The following is a 23,337-nucleotide window of genomic DNA, read 5'->3' on the forward strand; positions in this document are numbered from 1 at the left end:
ACAATTCAAAATGGTGTAAGATAAAAAGCCCTGTGTATTAAGTAAGTTGCCAGTACTTTAGAACCAATTTTCCTTCAGTTTCAGATGTGCTCTTTTCCATCTTGGCTACATAATTTCTTAGGCTTCCTTCTTTTCCTGACAAGACTCTATACTCTTGTCTAACTCAAACTGCTCTTCAGTTGAGTCTTTTGCTCCTAACCTCTACTATTCTTCCAGATGAAAACTGGAAAGGCCTAGGCATAGGCCTGATAGCAACATTGACAAGGGTTATTAGTATGATTGAGAGCTGACCAGATAGCTTTTTCCTCTCTTTATTCATCTTAATTCATTACACAAGAAAGATCAAGATGCATTTTACAAACTCTTCAGGCAATATTTTAAAGATATAGGAAAGTAACTCCTAATTAGAAGATGAAAAAACACATTTCAATTAAAAAAAAAAAACCAGTTAGAAAATTCTCACCTAGTCCGAGGCCCACAAACTCATCTGGAGCCTGATCCTTTGTTCCACTGAAAGAGCCTTCTCTGCCTCGGACGGTGCCAGAGATGTAGCGTGGCTTCACTCCAGTCCCTATAAGCTGTGCCAGCTCCAGCTGACTGATGCATTTCAGAATCTTAATAGTAAGCAAACAAACAACAAACCAATATCCTGAGAAGAAGTAAAATGGGAGTGGCAATGATTTTTCTTTGAAAAATCTAAGTCCAAAATATAAAAAGCTGTAACTTTTTATAGCACCTCACATTTGCTGCAAATAAAATAAATTCTCCTCAAAGTATTTCAGCTATATTCGCTGTTTAACTATTCAGTATCAATATATCTCATAAAACAAAAATGCATTATAAATATAACAATAAACTAATTATACCTCATGCCATGAATTCCCCAAATAGTTTCCATCTGTATGAGCCACTGTGATGAGTGTCTTTATTGTGTCAATGTTCTTCTGCTTCATTTCAGTAATACCTGAACTCACTGTGAGCAAAGTGAATCTTGCCAGTGCCTGGACATAAGCATCTCTTTCAAGCTTTGGGTGAGAGAAAGAGAAACAGAGAATGACCACTAGTTAGTTAAATGAAACAAAACAAAACAAAACAAACTTCTGGACTAAGTGGATGCAAGTATGTATGTGTGTACAAATATGTATGTGCCTATACACAGATATGTTTCAGATCATATGTATATATTTGATACAGGAATAAAAGTATAGCCTCAAAAATAAAAAAAAAACATACAGTGCCTGTTTTGATCACAAGAGAGTTATATTCACATACACATTAGATTATCAAGTGATGTATAAATTTGAAAACACTATGTAAATGTTAAAATTTTTTATATATTTAAACAAAATATTCAATCATATCATGTAGGTAGTAAAAACTGAGAAAACATTCTTTAAAATATTAATATTCTCTGGAAAAAGAAATTTCCATCAAGCCTTATCATGATTTTTAGACACACCAAGAATCTAAGCAATAGAAATCACACAGAACAACAGAATAAAGCTTAGTAGAAATTTTAATTTAAATTTCACTCAACTGAAGGAACTTCATAAAATCTTAATTCATTTTCAAATAATGTAGACAAAGAAAAAGTTTTGTAGTTATATGCCATATTAATGACATATATAACATTTTCAGGCTGACTACAAAAGCCGAACATATCAAAATAGTCTGTTACCTGAATGCTGAAAATGCAAGCAATTCTGATTGCACATCGTATGCCCTCCAGACAAAGAGAAGCTACTTCGGTATCATCACAATCTTGTAGGCCCACACTGAATGCAGCCAGAAAAGGTGTCCAGGCCAACTAGAAAAGTTAAAAAATATAATACGTTCTAGGAATTCAATCTGTATATATATCCGTTAGTGTATGATGATAAAACACTGATTTTCATAAAAATGTCTGAGAAACTCTAAAATATATTCTGAATAAAGAAAATGAAACTTTACAATTTAGGGACTATAATAAGAAAATACAATTCCTGGCAAAATGAGTTCTGGCAGGCTGTTTCAGAAAATGGGAGAATAGCGTCTTGAAGCTAATCTGGCCATAGAAGTAGAAGGGCTGAGAAACCTATTTTTAAGACCAGCAAGTGAAATACTTAAACATGTATTAAATATAACAGCTGAAAACAATTAATTTCAAGTAAAACATTAATGGCTGTTGTACAAAGAAATAAAATCTTTCCTAACAAATGGCTTCCCATGTCCCCAAAGTACCCCATTGATTTTTCCAAATGCCCAAATATTAATTTCAAGGCTTTAAATCATTTTGTACTTTCAGTACCTGAATTATCTTCTTCCTCTTAAACTTGCTCCCTGAACAAAATTTCAGCTTTGATCTTTCATATATTGAAAAAGTTACCTGTTCCACTTAGACAATTGCTTTTAAAAGATCAAATCTACCATAACTAGATCAGTGAAAGTCAACAGAAAATGTTGGCCTAGAAGTGGAAAAAACAAGTGCCCGGAATTTAGGTATATCCCCATTCATTTTTATGTTATTAACAGTAACAGCTCACATTTATATAATACTAAGGTAAATGTTTTTGTTGTGCTGTTTTTAAATCACAATAGCCCTATATAGCAAGTAGATATTATTGCCCTTATTTTAAAGGTGAGGATATGAAGGCTCGGAGGAGCTGTGATTTGCCCAGGGTAATATAGATGAGTCTCGGCAGGTAAGAATCAAACCTAAGGATTCTGATTCTAAAATCAATGCTGTTTCCATCACAGGAAAGTGTCAGACAAAAACGTGGATGGATGGCAATGATCCAAAATAGTATTTGATCCTCAGTCTATTTCTCATCCAATTTACAGGATAATCCCTATAGTGCTCATTGCCCCCTGTAATACTGTTTTATATGTTTTATTGCAATGAAACTAATTACTGTTAAGCACAGTCTGCTGAATGAAGGTGTACAAATTCGGAGAGGATAAAAATAAGGACTGACATTTACGAGGTATTTTGATTATATATATGATCCATCTGATCCTCACAACAGCCCCATGTGGTAGATAGTAATATCCCCATAGTACAAGCTTAGAGACATTAAGGGCCTTGCTCCAGCTAGTAAGTGCTGGAAGCAGAAGCTGTCTAGCACTATCCATTTGGCCATAGTTGTCTCCCTGTCCCAAGAGAAAGCTCTTCAAATGATGCTGGAGAAAAAAATGGCAGGAATGGAAGGAGATAACCTAAACCACTTCCTAGGAGCCCATAGGAAAGTTTAAAGCAAAGATTCCTGCTCCGGGGCAGTTAGTAGCAGAAGTTTTTATATAGAATAAGAATATACTTTCACTTAAGAATAATGTTCAAAGGTTTCTGCAATTGTAGGCACTTGTCAACCATTCATATGTTAAAGCTAACTGCTTTTTCCTACTGAATGAATATCTGAAAAACATATTCCTTTCCTTAGATTTCTAGGAATTACTAAACATGGATGCAAAAAATAATCCAAGAAAGAAGGCATAAAAACAAAAAAAGTCTTTGAGAAAACAGACTGTCAAGAGTCTATCCAGGCTGTAGAATGGAAGACAAAAGTATAAGTCAAAGAAAATAAATTCTGAATCACCAGAGTCAATCAACTAGCATTTATTAATTGTCTACTAAGTGCCAGGCACTGTGCTACATATAACAAGCACTTCAGATCTATTCATTATTCCTGATTATTATTCAAAGCATTTAAATTAAAATATAAAAATATATCTTATTACCAAAAATCACTAACAATTCTCACCTTGAACATAGGTCTCACATGTTCCAGATGAGTTGCACTGGTAAAAGGTGCTTGAACGTGGCTGACTGCTTCCATGAGAGCTTTAGCTGTCTTAGCCATTTGTTCCATTTCTAAATTATACAGAAGTCTCCTCTGCTTTTCACTGGCTACATCTGCAATAATTGTATTTATATATGCATAGTTAATGTTGCTAAATCAAAAGTAAGGCTTTTTACCAGTTACCATTTTATTTACAATGTAAAAATGAATGGTTACTAGTAAATAAAGTTACAGTTTAGAGGAAAAAGTCTGAGGATGGGAATCAGGAATAATAAGCTTCTCAGGTGAAGCATGGGAGCAAAGAGGATTTAGTTGAAAGGCTAAGGAAAATTGCCTTCCCACTTCAAACATGCTTGCTGTTTTTCTGGGAGTCAAGAAGTATATAGTAACAATGGCATTTCAGGGTGTTTAGGTGTCTCAATGTATCACTATAGCCTTCTTGCCTCCAGTTTCTATGAATTTGATTCCATGCTTCCAGAAAAAGCTAAAGGGCAAGGAGAGAGCCCTTTTAGAATACTGCAGAAGAGCCAGAAGGAAGAATATGAAAAAATGGAAAATACAGGCTGAAATAAGAAAAGTTAAGTAGAAATACTCAGCATGTTATAAATATAGCACCTGACAATCATCATCAAGTCCAAGTAAAAAGTTAATGGCCAATCAAGTTCAACATTTTTCTTTTGCTCACTATCTCCAACTGAATGCAAATTTCTAGTTCTTGACTCCAAAGTCTTAAATTACTTCCCTATTTCCATTACCTTCATTACCCTTCTCTAATTATGTTCCCTGGATATCATTGTAATATTATCCCCATATCTTTTGGAACACAAAAAAAGCGGTTGGAGAGTATCCTCCTGACATTTTTATCTGAACATTTGTCTTTTTCTATTCTGTTTTTTGTCTCTGAACAGAATTTAAGTACTTAGATCAAATAAGCATTATTTCATCATAAAACAGAACTTGGAATTTTCCAGATATCTTTACTTTCTGCCATTTCACCTATGGTTGGGGAAAGATGGAAAAAGACATGAAAAATCATTTTCTAGCCCTACTCTGAGCCTTGAACAAGTGTAAAAGTAATAAGCAAGTAAGTGTGAAGCTTCTTCAATTTACAACTGTACAGAATCAATGTGTTCATGACAGTGCATGAAAAATTCTATTTTTGGAATCTGTGGCAAGTTTATAACAAAAAAGAAAACCAAAAATAAACAAAAAAAGGAAGATGGGGACTGACCTAGATGTAAGATGTGAAGTTTCAACTGTTTGGTCAGCTTTTAGTCTCATGAGTGCACAAAGAGATTAGTTTTCCAGATAGGATTTTTTTTTTTTAGTTTTCATCAAAACATTACCAACAACTTGTTTTCCTGACTTTCCCCACTTCCCTACTCCACCAGTTTTTCTTTATATTACAAAGTAAAGAGTATCTTTCAAAATTAAGTGTACTAGGGGCAGCTAGGTGGCACAATGGATAGAGCACAAATAACTTGTGCTTATACTCAGTAATTATGATTCTTTAAGAGTAGATCACAGTTAAACAAAATTTTTCTGATAAGAAAATTTCACAGGGAGTAAAGAGAATCTAATAACCTCTTTTGCTTCCAAGTAGCTGAGATGCTTCTGCTACAGCACTTGGAAATCTGGAAATCACTTTATCCTCACTCTGCAGGACATGCTCTGGCACCTTGCTCTCAATCTTCTGGCTCAACACCCATATTCAGATGTTGCTTCAAAGAGAGACCTCATCTTCCTGAACTGCCTGGTTCTCCTACACCTCATTCCCTTTGCCCATGTCTGACACATCATCCAGTCTCAGTACTTGATTTTCACATCATCCTTTTCTGCACAGGTCTGTTCCACCCAATTACCTGGCCCCTTCTTAACTTTCCAAATTTCTTATTCCTTACTCCTTTACTTACATACTCTGACATCAAGTAACAATGGCCTCCTTGCTGTTATTCATATGTGACACTCCATCTCCTGACTGAGCACTTTTACTGGCTGTCACTCATGCCCGGAACACTCTACTTTTCTCATCTCAGCCTCCAAGCTTTCCTTATCATCTAAAGTCCCACCTTGTACAAGAAGCCGTTCCTAAACCCCTTTAATCTTAGTGCCTTCCCTCTGATACTACACCAACTTATCCTGCATTTATTTTGGCTGCATAAAGTTGTTTGCATGTTGTCTCTCCCCCATTGGACTGTAAAGTCTCTGAGAACTGTTTGGGGTCTTTCTTTGTAGCCCCCAGTACTTAGCACAGTGCCTGGAACCTAGTAGGTGCTTAATAATGCTAGCTGATTGGCTGACTTGACCTGTGCCTAGAGCAAGGGTCAGCAAACTATTTCCTACTGCCTGATTTTGAGCTGAGAATGTTTTTTACATTTTTAAATAAAGTTCAATTTTAGCTCACTGTCTGTTTTGGCCCCCTTGCTAGAGTTTGTTGACCCCCAGTCTAAAGCAGAAGCTACAATTCCAACCGTAACATGTTTATGAAGTCTAGTCACGTAAGCCAACCAAGCTTATCTTGACTACTTCTACATATCAATTTCTCCCACACCTAGCAACTCTCTATCTGATTTGGTCCCAACCTTGTGCTGTTATACAGACTGACCTGAGGGGTTTATAAACATTGTTAAATAAGTATCTACCATGCAATGAGGTATATTGAGATAATTTATGGACCAAGGGAGAAATTATACATTATATATAAAGAACCTTTTTTTCCCCACTGACAATCAACATTTGACTAATTCAGGTACTTACTCTGCTTACTTGACTTTGTAGGTATTGCTAGTTCTTTTGTTTCTTTCATTGATATCTTTTTTCCAGCTATTTCATTATAGATAGCTGACAGATATTCTTCAGGAAGGTCTTTACTGTCATTGATACCTCTATTCATTTTAATATACTGTTCCTTTGTCATTTTATTCTTGACCTAAATATGAAAAACAGGCAAAAATAAGTAAAATTAAGATAGGAAAATTTCCTATATTTTGTAGAGTTTAAATATAATCAATCAACAGACTGAATACTTTTGTAGACATGAAAAAGAAAATGTCCAATCATATGTGCATCAGGATGGAAAAAGAAAACAAGAATAATTTGTGTGTATAGATAGGAAGATTAGACAGAGATAGAACTAGCTACCTATTTATCTATTTATCACTTCATAGTTTATGATGTGTTTTCCTCACAACAGCAAGGCAGGTACTAAAAGTTTTCCACCCATTTTACAGATAAAGGAACTGAGGTTTAGGTAGGTAAAGTAACCTCCCCTCAGTCACACAGCTTATAAGTGTCAGAACCAGTGCTCAGATCTCCTGACAAATATGATGGGTGTGGAAAGACATGTGTTGCCCTACACTAGTCTGATACTAAGCAATGTGCAACAAGCAATGAGATAAAGAGAGAATGGAAATGCTTCTCAGGGAAGTCTGAGAACTCTATTCAAAAGTCTTATAAACATTAAATCAAGGTCGCTTATGAGAAAGATAAAGGATACCAAAAAAGCCTAATCCTAGCTCCAAAAGCACACAGAGTTTAAAAGCACATATGTAGTGGAAGCAAAGGTGAAAATATACTGAAATTTAAGGACAAGAGAAATATCAAAGGGACAATTAAGTGTCACTAGGTAACTTGTGCAAGGTTTCTAGTGAAATTTTTCTCCTACTTAAAGGTACCCTAGGTGAAAAGGACCTTATGCATACCTGGATGAAGTTTTGGAACCAAAGTTAGGAGTCTGTAAGATGGTAGCCCCATTAACCATACTTGGGAACCAGCACAGCCATAAAACCAGGTGACTCTGATGGACAATGAATCAGAAGTCCTAATAAACTACATAAATTGCAGGGGAAAAAAAGCAAAATGTGTAATTTTCTGAAACAAAGAAGAAATTAAAAGGCCGGATGCTAGAAGTTGTCCTAATTTACAACAATGGTGGGAGAGATTAGGAAAGTAGTAGCAAGGTATAATCATCTGCTATACTTTCTCATAAATGAACTTTCTCTCAGAATAACTTCTAAAAATCTAAAATGGAAACCTAATCTTTAGGCAGATTACATGTTGGGAACAAAATACAGAGGGATGAAAGAAAAGAAGTTTGTGTGCACTTACCAAACAAAATACAGAAAGTCCAAGAAAAGCTTAGTAAATGTTTGAACAAAATGCAAACAATAGTGAAGGGATACACAATAAAAGAAAAGAATTTGAAGATGGATTGTAATTTCTTTGATAAGGATGGCAAATAGTCTCTTCAAAGACAAGGTTAAAGATAAATTCACATGAGAATTCATATAAGAAAATCAAGCATTGAAAAACATCTTCCTAAACTTAAAAAGTTAGGAAGATAATAATCTTCACAGAACATTTTCAGTTCAAGTTCTGTTTTACCCTTTGCAAAGCAATGGTTCTAACAAATCAGGGAAAAAGGAGATAGGAGTGCTTTTAGCAGTAACTAAGAAGAAACTAATTATAACATAAGTATGGATAGTTTTTAAAAATTACTATTATTCAACACAGGACTCCACGGCCAGTGTTCTCTCCACTGTGCCACCTAGCTGCCCCTAGTACACTTAATTTTTTTTTTTTGGGCTAGGCAACGGGGTTCAGTCCAGGGTCACACAGCTAGAAGGTGTTATGTGTCTGAGGCCAGATCTGAACTCAGGTTCTCCTGAATCCAAGGCCGGTGCTCTATCCACTGTGCCACCTAGCTGCCCCTAGTACACTTGATTTTGAAAGATGCTCTTTACATTGTAATGTAAAGAAAAACTGGTGGAGTAGGGAAGTGGGGAAAGTCAGGAAAACAAGATATTCTTAATGTTTTGATGAAAACTAAAAAAAAAATGCTATCTGGAAAACAAAAATAAAAGAGAAACTATTTAAGGAGGTAACAGGATTAGAAAGGATTACAGTTATTGCTAGAAATCCACAAGCCTGGTGTAAAATGGTCCCTATCGTACAAAAAGGGCATTTCCTTTTTGGAAATCTAAATTACTTTAGAGAATATAAAGAAGTAGTATGGGTGAGTGTAACCGGGGAGTGGAGAGGGAGAGGATTGTAGAGGAGTAGGAGAACAAAAAGGAAGGAAAACCTGGAGCCTTATTTCTAGGTCCCCAGATCTCAAAATAAGTTTATACCCAATGCTCCAACCAAACCAGATTGGTTACTACTGAGAATAAACAAAGACCAAAAATAAAGCTTGACTTAAATAGTGCTCCAATAAATAAGTCTTAACTATATCACACAATATAACAGCACTCTAACCACGAACATATTCAGAGAAAAGGAACATTTGAAAATGAATAATTTGTTAGAATTCATCTAATTTCAAATCTGAGAAAACTAAGAAAAGTGGTTTACTACTATGGGTGAAATAAATACTTATGTGCAAAATGAAAACTATTACTATAGTGCGGAAGACAAAATGGAATGCTATATATCTATAGGAGCTGAAAGCAAGCCCTTTAGAACATCTAAACCCAATTTTAAAAAATCACAACTTATTAAAAATTAAACTATTTGACTGTTTTTGAAGAAAATATAGAAATACAACTGTATAAGAAAGCCACAGAGGAAGTTCACTTGAGAACCACTTTTAACAACTTCAAGAACAAGTTGTTGGATTTCTACTATATATGAGAAGAGAATAATTTTATAAAGTCTGGTCTCATAGTTTTTAACTTTAAATAAAAATGGAGAAAATAATGGGGTTTAATTTCTTATAAATAATTTTCACACATTTAAAAAAGAATGAAGCCAGAAAACATAATTATTCTTTCTAATTCCCAAAGATTATGCTAGTTCAAGTGGTACAAATGGAGACAAGACAGCCGCCAGAAAAGGCCACTTAGTGTCACTGAGTTTTCCTGTACTTCACAGACAAAAACTATCTTACTTAAGAGGACAGTGCCATCTTCAAATATATAGGAAAAAAATAGTTCCTACTATAATGACTTTACCTTCCGTGTCAATTAATAAGTTCATAGGTTTCAAAATGCTTTATATACATTTTCTGTTAATCTCAAAATTGGTTTCCATAATAGGTATAAAGTATGTGGAAATTATTATGCTAAAAGAATTGTAAGGATTTTAAACATTTCCACAGAACTTTTTAATAGAACAAACATACATATTTATATACAAGCACATAAGGCAATCTAAAACAAGCTAGAAGGCTATATAAAATAAACAAGAATATCACCAAAGAAAAAGAGGCTACTAGAAATGTCACAGTCAAAAAACTTCCATTAAGCACCTATAGTCTGTGCCCAAAGTGTGAACTTAAGCCTGGATACTATCATTATTTAGGTTTTATAATTGAGCACACTGTTTTTGTTTTTTAATAAAAATAAAAAGTAAACAAATAAAACAATCCAAAGGTAAACATATCTATAAAATCAAAAGCCAAGATAAAAACAACTACTACTATGTATTCTCTGCTGTAAGGGTATCAGGAAATAAATTTAAATCTATGGATTTCACTACAAAAGAATAGAAGTAAGTAGGAGATACATTTTTAATAGTTCAGCAACATTACTTCAGGAATCTAAAAGATCTGCAATCAAAAAGGCAAAAACAACTATATAAATCCTCATTTGGCAGAATGATGAAAGCTTAAGAGTGTATAAAGTCCTCAGAGGTCATCTCTCGTCCACCTCTGAAAAGTCCAGCTTCAATCTGAAAACATCCAATGACAGGTGACTACATTCCTTAGGAAAAAAAAAAGCTTATTATACTTTTCAACCACTCTACTTACTGGAAGTTTTTCCTTCACACTGATCTAAAATCTGCTTTCCTCAAACTTCCTGGCAAATGGTCCAAGTTTGTATTCTGTGGCCCAGTATGGGGGGGTACCAAAGCCCACATATGTTCAAAAGCATAAATCTCAAATCTAGGCATTCACGTATAGAAATAAAAGACCATAAATATGTATGCAACTCTTCCCTCATTTCTGAGGTGTATAAGGAAAACTTGATTAGACAAAGAAATGGAGAACACCACTTTGGATAAGTGATTTTGAAGAAGCTTTGAGAAAACGAAAGAAAATAGTCACGGAATGTGAAGACATTACAGGTATGAGGCATCATCTTGGAGGGAAAAATCAATGAACAAAAAGTACTAAGGGACTTTAGCTTGAAAATCACTGATATGTAAATCCAACGGATTTAATGGAAGATTATGACAGCTAGATGATATAATGGAGAGAGCACTGGGTCTGAAGTGCTGAAAACCTAAGTTCAAATCCCTCCTCAGATACTTACTAGCTGTGTGACACACGGCAAGTCATTAAACCTCTGTCTGCCTCAGTTTTCTCATCTGTAAAATGGGGGATATAATAGCACCTACCTCTCAGGGTGATTATTAGGATAAAATCAGACCATATTTGTAAAAAATTTTGCAAAGCTTAAAGGGTTATATGAATGCTAACTATTATTAGTAGCTATATTTGCCATTTATTCAATTCCCTCTGATTTTATAAAATGACTAGTTGGCCTAGCTAATATCTAAAACTACTTGAAGGTCTAATATTCTATTTTTTATTTTGGGAAAAGAACTACAAAGATCATAACAAATGAGTTTTCCTTTTAGTATACATAAGGTTCTGAACATTTCACTGATTGTGTGTGTGAATGTGTGAGAGTGTGTGACTGTGTATACATGCACACATGTAACAGACATGGATGTACTGGTTATTTAATCTGGGAAATGTACATTTTTTATCCATTTTTTCCAGTGAGGATGATTATTATTAGCTGGATCTCTTTTCAATGGATTTAGATAAGAAAGCTTTAAAGTATTTTTTAGGGCTATAGCAAGATTAGTACAATGTGATCTAAGACTGACTCTCTCAATTAAAAGATTTCTAATTTGACTCCATGCAGAGCATCTTCCATTACACTGGAAAACACCTTCAATAAGCTTGTATCTTCCTTTTCATGACGAGTTTGATGTTGACATGTAGATAGCAAGTATATGCAAATTAATGTATACATTTATTTTTGTGGTTGCATCTGTTATAGAATCCTGTGTGATTCTTAACATATGTGTGGGAGACACCTTATTTGACAAGATATAAGGCTGCATTTTGTTCTTATTTAAAATTAACAATGAGTGGAAAGATAAGATTCTGTGGTTTCTAAATTACTTTGCCAATTATATGATTATGAAGAGTTCAACTGTAGAAAATCACCTGTAAAAGCTTACCTGTTACATTTTCATGTTTATATTATGAATACACTTGACTGCACCAACTTTTTCAAAGATTTTATAGAGATAAAAAAAGCAAAATACTGGTCATTAGCTGCTGAGATCTTTTTTTTTTTAAACCAAAAAAACTTTTAGACATTTGTTCTTTTCCTTTTTGAAATTTCTCCTCTAAAATATCTTCAAAATCGATTCCCAGGTATCTTTAAATAATTACATCATATACAGGAGAAATTACTTTTGTATGCATTTGGTCAGGTCCAGCTGCTCTACTTGACTAAGTGCCACTTCTTCAAATACATTGGGATTATTCACTGTGTTTGTATCTGAGGCTGAAGTGTTTAAATGCAGCAGTTCTATTCTCAATGATGAGCACAGGTATAGAAATGCTGGCAGATCATGTTCCTTTTGCTCTCTCTGGCTCTCTTTTCACTAGCCACATGTCAACAAGAGCCCTGGGGTGTGGGGGGGGGGAATGGGAGGGTGTGTCTTAACTCTTTTGTCTATCACTGAGGTCCCAGAGAAGGGGGTGATGGGTGAGCCCCATCCAGCTCCCCTTCACTTCTCATCTCCTAGCTAACCTCTCACAAGCTGCCCTACTGCTGTATGTAAATCCTGCCTCCCTTTATCTTTGGAACCATGACCAAATCAACTATGCCCAGGTGTGTCAATCTACATCTGTATGTGTCCTAGGAACACAATTTTTTATTTTGAAGTGACTAGCACACTGGTAATTAGGGTTTTCATAGCTGTTTAGATAAAATCCACTTCGCTTTTTGTCACGTTGCTCCCAACATCTAATATTTTGTGACTCTTTTTGATGGAAAATATTTATAATATATTAACACAAAGCTTCTGGTTAATCTATAAATCTTTGCTTCTTTCATTTATTAATCACAAATTTTATTTTTCAATGTATTTTTTTGTCATCCTCCATTTTTCACAGATCTTTGTACTGAAGTAACTGAGTATTAAATTATAAGTTGATTTAGTTTAGGGGAACATTGTCAAATTCTTAATAGAATTTCTCTTATCCATTACCTACAGTTGTTGACACATAAGCAGACATTATCTTTATATAGGTTTATTTGCTTACAGTTAACATAAGCACTGCAAGATGAGATAACCAAAAAATATCCTATCAAATGATGCTTTTTATTGCCTTTGGTTGCACATTAAAACAAATTCTGCTAACTCCTTCACTTGCCTCTCAAAGAAGAATCTGGGAGGCATTCTTCCATTTAGTTACAACTTATGTATGTTCTCTGGCTTCATTTATAATGAGAATGTCCATATGGACAGGATTCAGTATCTCTGAGAACATATCAACTCACTAGAAATAGGACAAAGACTACATATCAAAAAGTATCAAAGTAATGTTTATCTAGGACTTAAGAATTGTATAATTCTTCACACCTTTTTTATGGTAAGAGGACCTTTGGTAAACTAAAGGTATTTGACATCCGCCACAGTCTTTTCCATCACTCTACACCATTACTGCAGAAAAAGAAGAAAGCTATAGAAGACTGAAAGCCATTTTGTAAATTTTTTTCCCTATTGTCATCAACAAAAATTTCATTGGCTTAGTGGCCAGCCATCTTGTGATGAAGTGCTCCATACCCAGAGTGGGACTGGTTCTTAGACAACAGGCCATGTCTGTCATAGGAAACACCGGAAAACCTTTAGTGCTTCAAAGAATCTTTAGGAGTCTGTGTTTGTTTGACCGGTATAATCTTTGAAAATTACAAATCACCTTCAACATAATGAAAACTTTTCAGAGTTCAAAAGAAATGTTTGTCATAAAACAGTCATTTTACCAGAAGGCTCACATCATGTCAAAGAGTTCAGATCACATCCTCAAAAATGAAAATATTTCCCAAGAACTTCAATGTTTATAGGGAACAGAAAGTCTACTTGGGAAAAAGCATGGGAAATGTGATGAGTTTGGGAAAGGATTCATTCAAAGCCCAATGTTGTCTCCTAATCAAGTAGTCTTTCTAGGGGAGAAATCTTAGAAATGTAAAAAGTATGAGAAATCCTTCAGTTATGCCCTGTTCTGCTCAACATAGGGTCTACAATGGAACCAATGTAATGGGTGCAGGAAAATCTTGCATCAGATCTATAACTTCTTCACTCAAAGGAGAAACTATATAAAAAGTGAAGAATATAAAGAAGTCTTTAAATAAGTCTCAGTACTTCAGGTTCATCAGAGAAATCAATGTAGAAGCAAAAAAATTTACTTCGCAGTGTTTAATACACTAGCTTACCTTAAGGATAAAAATTAGACTATTTTTAAGAAAAAAAGTTCTAAAGAAATCTTAAAAAGAGAGAATAGAGAGACTGTCATTCAAAGATTTCATTGTGTAATAGAACCAAACCCCTAAGACTATAAGATGAATATTTAAAGCGAAATGTAAAAAAAAAAAGGAAAAAAATTAAAAACTAAAACCAATAATTTTTTTTCTTTTCACAAATATGTCTACTTTTGAAAATGGAATATAGAATAGCTAAACCATCATCACTGTACTATTATCATTAGTATCAGAGAAAATAAATCATAGAATCAAAGCGGCAAAACTACCTTAAATTTTTATAGCATTTACTATTTTTTAATGTAAAAGTACTTTTATATGTTATGGCAAGTGAGTGGCAGACATACGAAAACAATCTCAAATGCCTTCATTTGCAATATTCAATTTGGATTAAAATTTAATTTGTAATTTTTACAAACTATTTTTGAGTCAATCATGAGTGCTTAAATTCACTACAGATTTTTCTGGATGAGAAACAAAGGCTAAAGAGAACAATCAGGAATGCAATGAGGAAATTCATTTTAAAAACAAATTGGTCTGGACAAAAATGTGAACAGTAAGAAAGAGAGATATGAATTTTGCTATGTACTTATGGGAAAATTCCAGTTCTTATCCTCTGAACCAAAGACAAACTGGAATAGAACAAATCAGAACAAGAATTAAACAGAATAGTGATTTATTTAAGCAGCTGATTTAAATAAGTCAAAATTTCATAGGATCACATTCAAAACTCCTTTTATTCTAAAATAATTACTGGAAAACTAACTTAGAAAAACAATATACCTGTGGGCTATGAAGATCTGTTGTCAACATGATAATTGAGTAAGCCAAAACATAGGCAGTATCTGCACTAGCAAAAAGGGTTTGTCTGAAAAATAATGAAGAACCACATTACAAATTTTAGTTGATTTTATAATTTTAAGTAATTATAAATCATACTATCTTACTTACCCTTGGTTACATTCTAAGTATCTTGCAGCAAACTTTTCCATTAGCCGATCAATTTTCTGAGCCTCTCCTGGAAGACGAAATCCCTCCAAAAACATGCGGAGGGCTGAAACAAAGTCCTTTCCTGAAAAGTCATGTTGGTCCACATATGCATACATAACTTCTTTGTTAAATTTATCATTATCTCCCAGGAATTCACCCACCTGAGTCTAAAGTACAAACAAAAACAGAAGTTGGCATACTAAAACCATATGACATTTGTCACAGTCATTTCTAACGTTTACGTGCATATCTACAATAAAAGAAACACAAATCTCACAAACTATTACAATCGAGCATGAAAACGACTGCTAATCATATTTGCAAAAAAAAAAAAAAGGTAACTACGATTCCAAAATAAAATATCAAGGGAAATATTTTGAGGCTAAAAATCAAAATGATTAATTATATTTGGGTTATTTTTAATTACATATAATTAACTGCAAAGGTTGGCATTTTAAAGCAATTATAACATACTAAGTAAAATTAATTTAAAACAAAGCTTCCTAAAACAAGTCAGAATGAAGTAAAATGTTGTTCTTACAGAATCTAATCGTTCCTCTTGATGTAAAAATTGAGCAATATCTTCAGGTGAAGTACCAAGCATCCCTTGCTCCTGCAGATATTGTATTCCTCTCTTTGGTTTCTTATTAAATCTGGATGATGTTAACGGCAATATGAAAATTAAAAATAGAAAACCTTATGTATGCTTTGAAAAAATCTTAATCTACAGTAAATTACTTTTCTAAATGAACTCAGCAAAACAAGAATGAGGTTACAATATCCAATAGTTATCATGTAAAGGATATTTCATTATACCATGTCACTTTTATTCCTTTTATGGTAAATAGACTCAAAATGTTATACCAAAACCTCAAGCAGCATCTAGAGGCTGATAATCATTACAACTAATATGGAAAATGGGCTGAATAGTTTTTCTCCATATGCTGCAGACCATTTTCTGGTCTATATCAAGAGAGAAACAATGCTGTTTGCCAATAACCTTAAATTTTCAGTATATGAACTGTAATAAAGATTTACAATTTATCTAGCATTTTTAGAATAAAGCTTCCCTTGCCATTTAATTAATCTAAATTCCATTAATTTCACATCGCTATTGTCCTTTATTAATTAACAGTTTTTGGCTTACAAAGGAAAGACATTGAATTTATAGGAACTATTTTATCAACATGTTATTGCAGGTTGTTGTTGTTCAGTCATTTCAGTCATGTCTGATTCTTCCTGACTCCATTTGGGGTTTTCTTGGCAAAGACACTGGAACACTTTGCCATTTCCTTTTCCAGCTCATTTGACAGATGAAGAAACTGAGATAAACAGGTTTAAGTGACTGGCCCAAGGTCACACAGCTAGTGAATATCTGAAGCTAAATTTGAACTCAGGTTTTCCTGATTCCAGACCCAACACGCTATTCACTGTGCCACCGAGCTGCCCTATTTTAGGTTACTAAATCTATTTCCTGAAAAACCTGTGGAGGATTTTGCATCTTTATTTTACTAAATCAAATTTATAGACTTTTCTTTACAAAAATATTTTCTTAATAGTAGCTACCAAAAAATAAAAAATTAACAGCTGAACCATTAAAAGGAAATTGCAGGGATTAGAATAAAAGATGGCACATGTAATTTTAGAAGTATAATGCCAAGCATTTATGATTATTTTTTAAACAATATTCCATTTTCCCCCCAATTACAAGTAAAAACAATTTTCAACATTCATTGTTTTTTCAAGTCTTCAGTTCTAAATTCTAGCTCTTCCCCCCTTCCTGCTAAAGTAAGCACTCTGATATATGTTATACATATGCAATCACGTAAAACATTTCCATCTTAGTCATTCTGTATGTCAGGGACTTTAAAGACAGCCCAGGTTAGCTTTCAGAATACCTTCCTCTCCCAATATAGCCCTCCTCCCTTCTTTCTTCATCCCCTAAGCCATGAACATACCTGGCTATAGTATTAGCTGATAAAAAGTTTTTTAGTAAACTATACCTTACTTTGAGTATTTGTATTTTAGCAGGGTCTTCTAAACTAGAAAGATTAAAATTAATTAGAGACTACATTCCTACTTCTGCAGCCTTATCTCTAGAGTTTAGAACTCCAGAGAAAATAAGGGAAATAATCATTTTTGAAATCTCCAAATTTGATTTCTATGACTTTCCTACAAGAATAGGATTAGGCCCTTGGTATACTTTTGCTATGGTATTTCACACACTAACTAAAGGTCTTGGATGAAGAAACGATCCTAGAATTATCTCATGTTATTCTATTAACCCACAAAGGATGGAACTTTAAAATTCTGGCAAAATAAACATGTAGTTTTACAGTATAAACATAAAAATATACTTATATGAGACTTAAGAAGAAGATATATTCAATAATGAGTAAAAATAAAACCCTGGAAACCTTTGGGCTTACCCTACCTTTATAAAAAACAGAAGGCAATGAATATAAAATGTGCCATCCCCAAAAGATTTTAAAATCATACCCAGGAAAGAGTTGAAAGCAGCTTCATTAAATAAAAATGAGAGTTATTTTTAGACTTATAGTCAAAATCAGTAAGAATTGGTTTTGAAACGCAAAAGTATATTGTGAAGCAAAGAAAGGCACAGTAAACTGACAAAGTATATGGCTGGGAGAGACAGAGGTGTATGATGGAGGGCTCTTGAAAAATGAAATGAAGCAGAAAAAAGGGGTGGAGAATCTGAAGAAAACAGGTATGTGTAAAAATAATAAAAGCAACATGGTGAGCTCAAGATGGCAGAATAGAGAGACTGGAACAACACAGGCAAGATAGAAGAGATAATGGGAAAGACCAGACTTCCTTGGGCCAAAGTCAGGTACACATACTAGCTTCGCTGAAGTGGATAAGATCAATGCATTAAAACAATTTTAAACTAGAAATCAAAAGGGTGGGCTTATGACGCAAATAGGGAAGAATCTTAGGGACTATTTTTGGAAAGGTAGCAACAGCTAACATCTAGAAGGCACTCCTACATGCTTTAAAAAGCGAGCCTTCACCTTCGTTCACAGTAATGTGTTTGAATACTTTATTACATGACTTAAGTTAACTGAAAAATGTGAAAATGGACTAATAAATGACTGCAAGGTATATACAGTTTGTATCCCAGAATTCATTCATGCACTGAAATCATCTGTCTGTGTTCAAATACAGTAGAGAAGGTATAGGAAACAAGGTACTGCTGTAGTAGTCAGAGAAATAGCTGAGATCCAGACTAGTTTCCCTTTTATCACTCCTGGGGTGTTTAAGAAGAGGGAAGGTGGGATCATTCAACACATGCAGAATTCATAACTCCTCCAACTGAGGTACTGTGGTCTATCCTTCCCAAAGATAATCAACAAGTTTTCACATCAAATTTGACACTTACAAATCTATTCCCTGTTCTATGATTTCTTTCTGTTGCTTTAGGACTTCAAATTGTTCTGGATTGTCAGTGCCAGACATCTGTGTACTATAGCTGCCAATTCCTGAGGATGCTGTAGAATCCAGAGAATTTAAGCTTCCATATCTGTTAATTGTCTCAGAGTGTTTGGTTTCATTTGTCTCTTGCTCTACAGGTTTTTCCTGACCTACAAAATAGAAGAGCAAAACAGAAAAAACTGACAAAAATATGCAATGAAAACCTTTGAACTTTGTTACAATTTTTCCAACATCTTAATTACATGAGTCACAGGATGTTAAAGCTAAAAGGGACCATTTACAGGTAAGCTAACACTCACAGGGAAGTGAAGTGACTAGCCCGAGGTCACACAGCTTGTTAACCAGATGGTATTTGCTTGTTACAGCATTAGCATGAGTTAAAAGTATCACTGTCATAATTACTACTACACTTCAAGGAATTAAAGTTTTATAAAAAGTTGTTTCAAGGAAGAAATTACAAGTGTGCCCCATTTGAGAATATACAATATATGAAATATAATACAAAAATAAAGAAATTTCAAAATAGACAAATTATTGTATTATAGTTAATGCTCAATGGATCAACACAGAAAATGCTTCTGCCTTTTGCTTTATGCTGATAAGTTTAGTGACCCCACCATGGGAAGGAGATGCCCTTTGAGCAAGGAGACATGGGGAGAGAGGAGATAAAGGGAAAAAAAGGAGTCATAGACAGGGAGAATTTTTGGAAAGGGCTTCAGAGATCATATAGCCCAACTCCTACCTGAAGCTTCAATCTCCTTATATAATACCATGACCCCATTACATTTTTTAAACAGCTCTAATTACTTGGAAGTTCTACCACATAGTGAGCTGAAATCTGCCTCCTTCTAATTTCCTCCCATTGAATCCTAACCATGAGTCCTCAGATAGCTGATCAAAATCAATCTAATTTCTCTTCCACATGACAAACATTCAGATATCTGTCCACTAACGTCTCTGCAAATATTCTGTTTTCCAGGCTAGATAGCCTTAGTTCCTTCAACTGACAGATTTAATCAAATGGTTTTAAGTACTTCAAAATCCTGCTCACTCTCTTCTACATAAATTCCAGACTGTCAATATCCCTCCTTAAATGTGGTATCCAAAACAAAACATGGTATTCCAGAAGTGGTCTGACCGAGGTAAAGTACAATAAGTATCACCTGTCCAGTTCTAAATCTAAACAATTTATTTCTATTGATGCAGTCTAAGATTAAATTACCTTTCTGACTGCCACATGGCATTGTAAGCATATAAAATTCATATTTTTATATATTGTGATTTCTTTTGTTTGTTCGTTTGTTTTTTGCCTTTTTGGTGAGGCAATCGGGGTTAAGTGACTTGCGCAGGGTCACACAGCTAGTAAGTGTCATGTGTCTGAGGCCAGATTTGAACTCAGGTCCTCCTGAATTCCAAGGTTGGAGGTCTATCCACTATGCCACTTAACTGTCTCTATTGTGATTTCTTAAAGAGGGGATATACCTTTTCCCAGAAGCAGAAATTTCCATAAATCTTTTAACTTCTTGAAATCAATTTACTATAAAAATCATTTTATAAATGCAGTATCAACTTTTGCTAATGCCATAACATTCACACTGGTATATAACACAAGTCAATGGCTAATCTAAACAAAGTCAATTGGTCCACCCAAAGAAACCATTAGCGATATTTTAGGTCATTAAAATGACCTAAAATGTCCCAAGCACTGCAACGTTTTTCCTAAGCTATAAAAATGTCTCCAAATTAACAAGGTAATCAAAGTATGAATCTAAAGGCAATTTAGGACAAATTAGTTTTGATAATTAGTTAGAAGATGTGTTAGAAGTTAATGATCACACAAAGAAGTAATTAGTTGAAGTGTTTCTCTTAACAAGGTAAAAGACAGATGCAATTTCACTGGAGTAGATTAATGGTAATTTCAACTATCCAGAAAATATTACTCAAAATACAAAAAAAAAAAAATAGTAACTTAAAATGTCACCTTACCAAGGGTTGTCTGAGAATTCGGATTCACGTACTGATCTTTACTCCATTCAACCATACACTTCAAAATTGACACTAAACATTCTAAACCTTTTTTCCTCAGGCTTAACTCCTATTAAAAAAAAATAAAAAACAAAAAAAAATTCCCTTAAAAAAGCTATTTAAAAATAAAAATATAGACATCATTCCTCTGATATAATTAAAATTTGTAAATATTTTTCAAAGTTCTTACCTGAACATTACTCATACCAAGTTCTTGACTGCCCCGTCCTTGGGCTATTTTTGATAGATCATTAACTAATCTTTCAAATATATTTGCTGCATTTAAGTCACAGTCATAGTTTACATAAATGTCCACTACACTCTGAGCATCTGTAAAAACATAAGTGTTAATTTTAACAAGAAAATCCCAAAACATATTCTTTGCAATTATTGGTAACATTTAAGAATTCTTTTTAATACCTGCACAAATCCTTGTTAGTGTCTGGATAACCATCCATTTGTGGTCAAATGAGCTGGTAGAGGTTTCCAATATATATAAGAAAATTTCTTTAAAAAATACCTAACAAGAAAGACAAACATTTAGGAATGCATCATAGCTAGTTTCTTCAAAATGAGTCATTTCTTAAAAACAATGTTTTTGAATATTTACATTTTACTTCTGAATAAGCAGTACTGGATAAATATAGTTAACGTATAAGGTAATTACAAACATGCAAAAGAAAAACAAGATTTCTACCTGTGATCATTAGGTTTCTACATAGCCTCTACGACACATCAAAAAAATTGACAAAGAAAGGATCCTTAAATTGGCATACTCCTCTAAAATAGGGCTAATAAAGTAAGGTCCAGGAGATGAACATAGGTGGAATGATAAAGGAAGATGGGGGCACTAGGAATGAACAACATAAAGTAGCTTTAAAACAGAGATACTCGGAATAATCAATCAAAAAGCATTTATTAAGCACCTACCTAGGCCAGGCACTACGCTAGGTGCTGGGGATATAAAGATAAAAATGAAACAGTCTCTGTCCTCAAGTAGCTTACAATCTATTGGAAGAAACAACATGTACATACATAAGTATATATATATAAAATATCTATAAAGTGATCACAAGGTAACTCCATACAGCACTAGCAGCTGAGGGGATCAAGAAAGGCTTCATATTAGGAGGTAGTACCTGACCTGAGCTCTGAAGAAAGCTAGGAAGCCTAAGAAATGGAGGTGAGGAGGAACCAGGAATGGGGGGATATCGAGGCATAGAAACAGAAGATGGAACATCATGTATGAGGAACACGAAGAAGTCCGATTTGACTGGACTGCAGAATACATGATGCTGAGTACCATGTGATAAACCTCGAAAGGTGGTTAGGAGCTAGGTTCTGAAGACAGAAGTCTATATTTGATCCTATCCTATAGACAACTAGAGGCCACTGCAACTTGAGTAAGAGAGTGAAATGATCAGACCTGGGTTTTAGGAATGTCACTGTGGCACCTGTATAGAGAATGGAATAAAAAAAGACTCGAGGCAGCAAGAAAAAATAATATGCCAGATGAGCAATGATGAGGGTCTGAACTAGGGTGGTAGCCACATGTGTGAAAAACACAGAGACAGCAGAAAAAGAAATGTTGGCAACTAAATGGATAGGTAGGAGGAGGGAGATTGAGCTGTCAAGGATGTCTCTGCAGTCGCAGAAGAAACAAAATAGATACCAAATGGGGCAGCTAGGTGGCGCAGTGGATAGAGCACCGGCCCTGAAGTCAGGAGGACCCGAGGTCAAATCCAGCCTCAGACCAAACACTTGACACTTACTAGCTGTGTGACCCTGGGCAAGTCACTTAACCCCAACTGCCTTAAAAAAAAAAAAAAAAGGATAGCAAAGGGCAATGAAAAGGTACAGAGCACGCATAAGTATATTACCAAAAATATTTTAATAAGTCACATGACATAAAATACATCAAGAACGCATATGACCAGAAAAAAAGGTGAGCTGGTTATGTAGAAAGAATAAAGGGTAACAGAATATCACACATACACTGATAAACATATACATGCACAAATACACACACTGACAAAAGTCTCTAGTACATCAGGTAGAAATTTTATAGCAGATTTAGAAAGAAGGAATACTTGGAAAAAAATTGCACACAATGAGAAGGTATGGATGAGTTATTATCTGCACTGGTGAAGGAAATACTCATGCCAAAAGTAACACAATATATAAGTAATAGAAACATTTATATCTCTATATAGCAGTAGATGACATAATTCTCAAATGGAACACTAATTTCCTACTATTACTATTTAGAAAAAAGAAAAACCGAAAATCACCACGAACAGTGCTATTACAGAATGTCTCACAATCTATATCAAACTCTCACTTCAATTGATATAAATATGCTTCAAATAAAAAAGGTGTTGGCTGCCTAATGAACCAATTTTCAATTTTATAGGTAAATGCTCCTAAAGTTCAAAACTAATCGTAGACAACTTGACTGAGACTTAAATAGGGTTAGCTGGGAGATGCATAATAATCCTGGAATATATTTAAAGAAAATAAACTATAATTCAAAGGATCAATCATTTCTAAGCAACTTTTTTTAATTATGGAAAATCATCACACAA

At 34.2% G+C, this 23,337-nt stretch overlaps 1 protein-coding gene across 1 annotated transcript in view; it reads right to left on the minus strand.

Annotated features, from left to right (window-relative positions):
* The window catches only part of LOC114053879 (brefeldin A-inhibited guanine nucleotide-exchange protein 1), a 152,101-nt gene that overhangs the window by 52,250 nt on the left and 76,514 nt on the right, over positions 1-23,337 (minus strand). Inside the window, exons 11-22 of the mRNA XM_027876986.1 lie at positions 21,173-21,272; positions 20,943-21,082; positions 20,714-20,822; positions 18,675-18,876; positions 15,816-15,927; positions 15,236-15,441; positions 15,068-15,152; positions 6,534-6,705; positions 3,738-3,889; positions 1,679-1,807; positions 867-1,025; positions 464-614 (exon numbers count right to left, since the gene is read on the minus strand). Coding sequence (XP_027732787.1) covers positions 464-614; positions 867-1,025; positions 1,679-1,807; positions 3,738-3,889; positions 6,534-6,705; positions 15,068-15,152; positions 15,236-15,441; positions 15,816-15,927; positions 18,675-18,876; positions 20,714-20,822; positions 20,943-21,082; positions 21,173-21,272 — 1,717 coding nt within the window. The remainder of the gene's footprint in view (positions 1-463; positions 615-866; positions 1,026-1,678; positions 1,808-3,737; positions 3,890-6,533; positions 6,706-15,067; positions 15,153-15,235; positions 15,442-15,815; positions 15,928-18,674; positions 18,877-20,713; positions 20,823-20,942; positions 21,083-21,172; positions 21,273-23,337) is intronic.

Source organism: Vombatus ursinus, unplaced genomic scaffold, assembly GCF_900497805.2.
Source record: "Vombatus ursinus unplaced genomic scaffold, bare-nosed wombat genome assembly UNPS02014812.1, whole genome shotgun sequence".
In the NCBI taxonomy this organism is placed as follows: Eukaryota; Metazoa; Chordata; class Mammalia; order Diprotodontia; family Vombatidae; genus Vombatus; species Vombatus ursinus.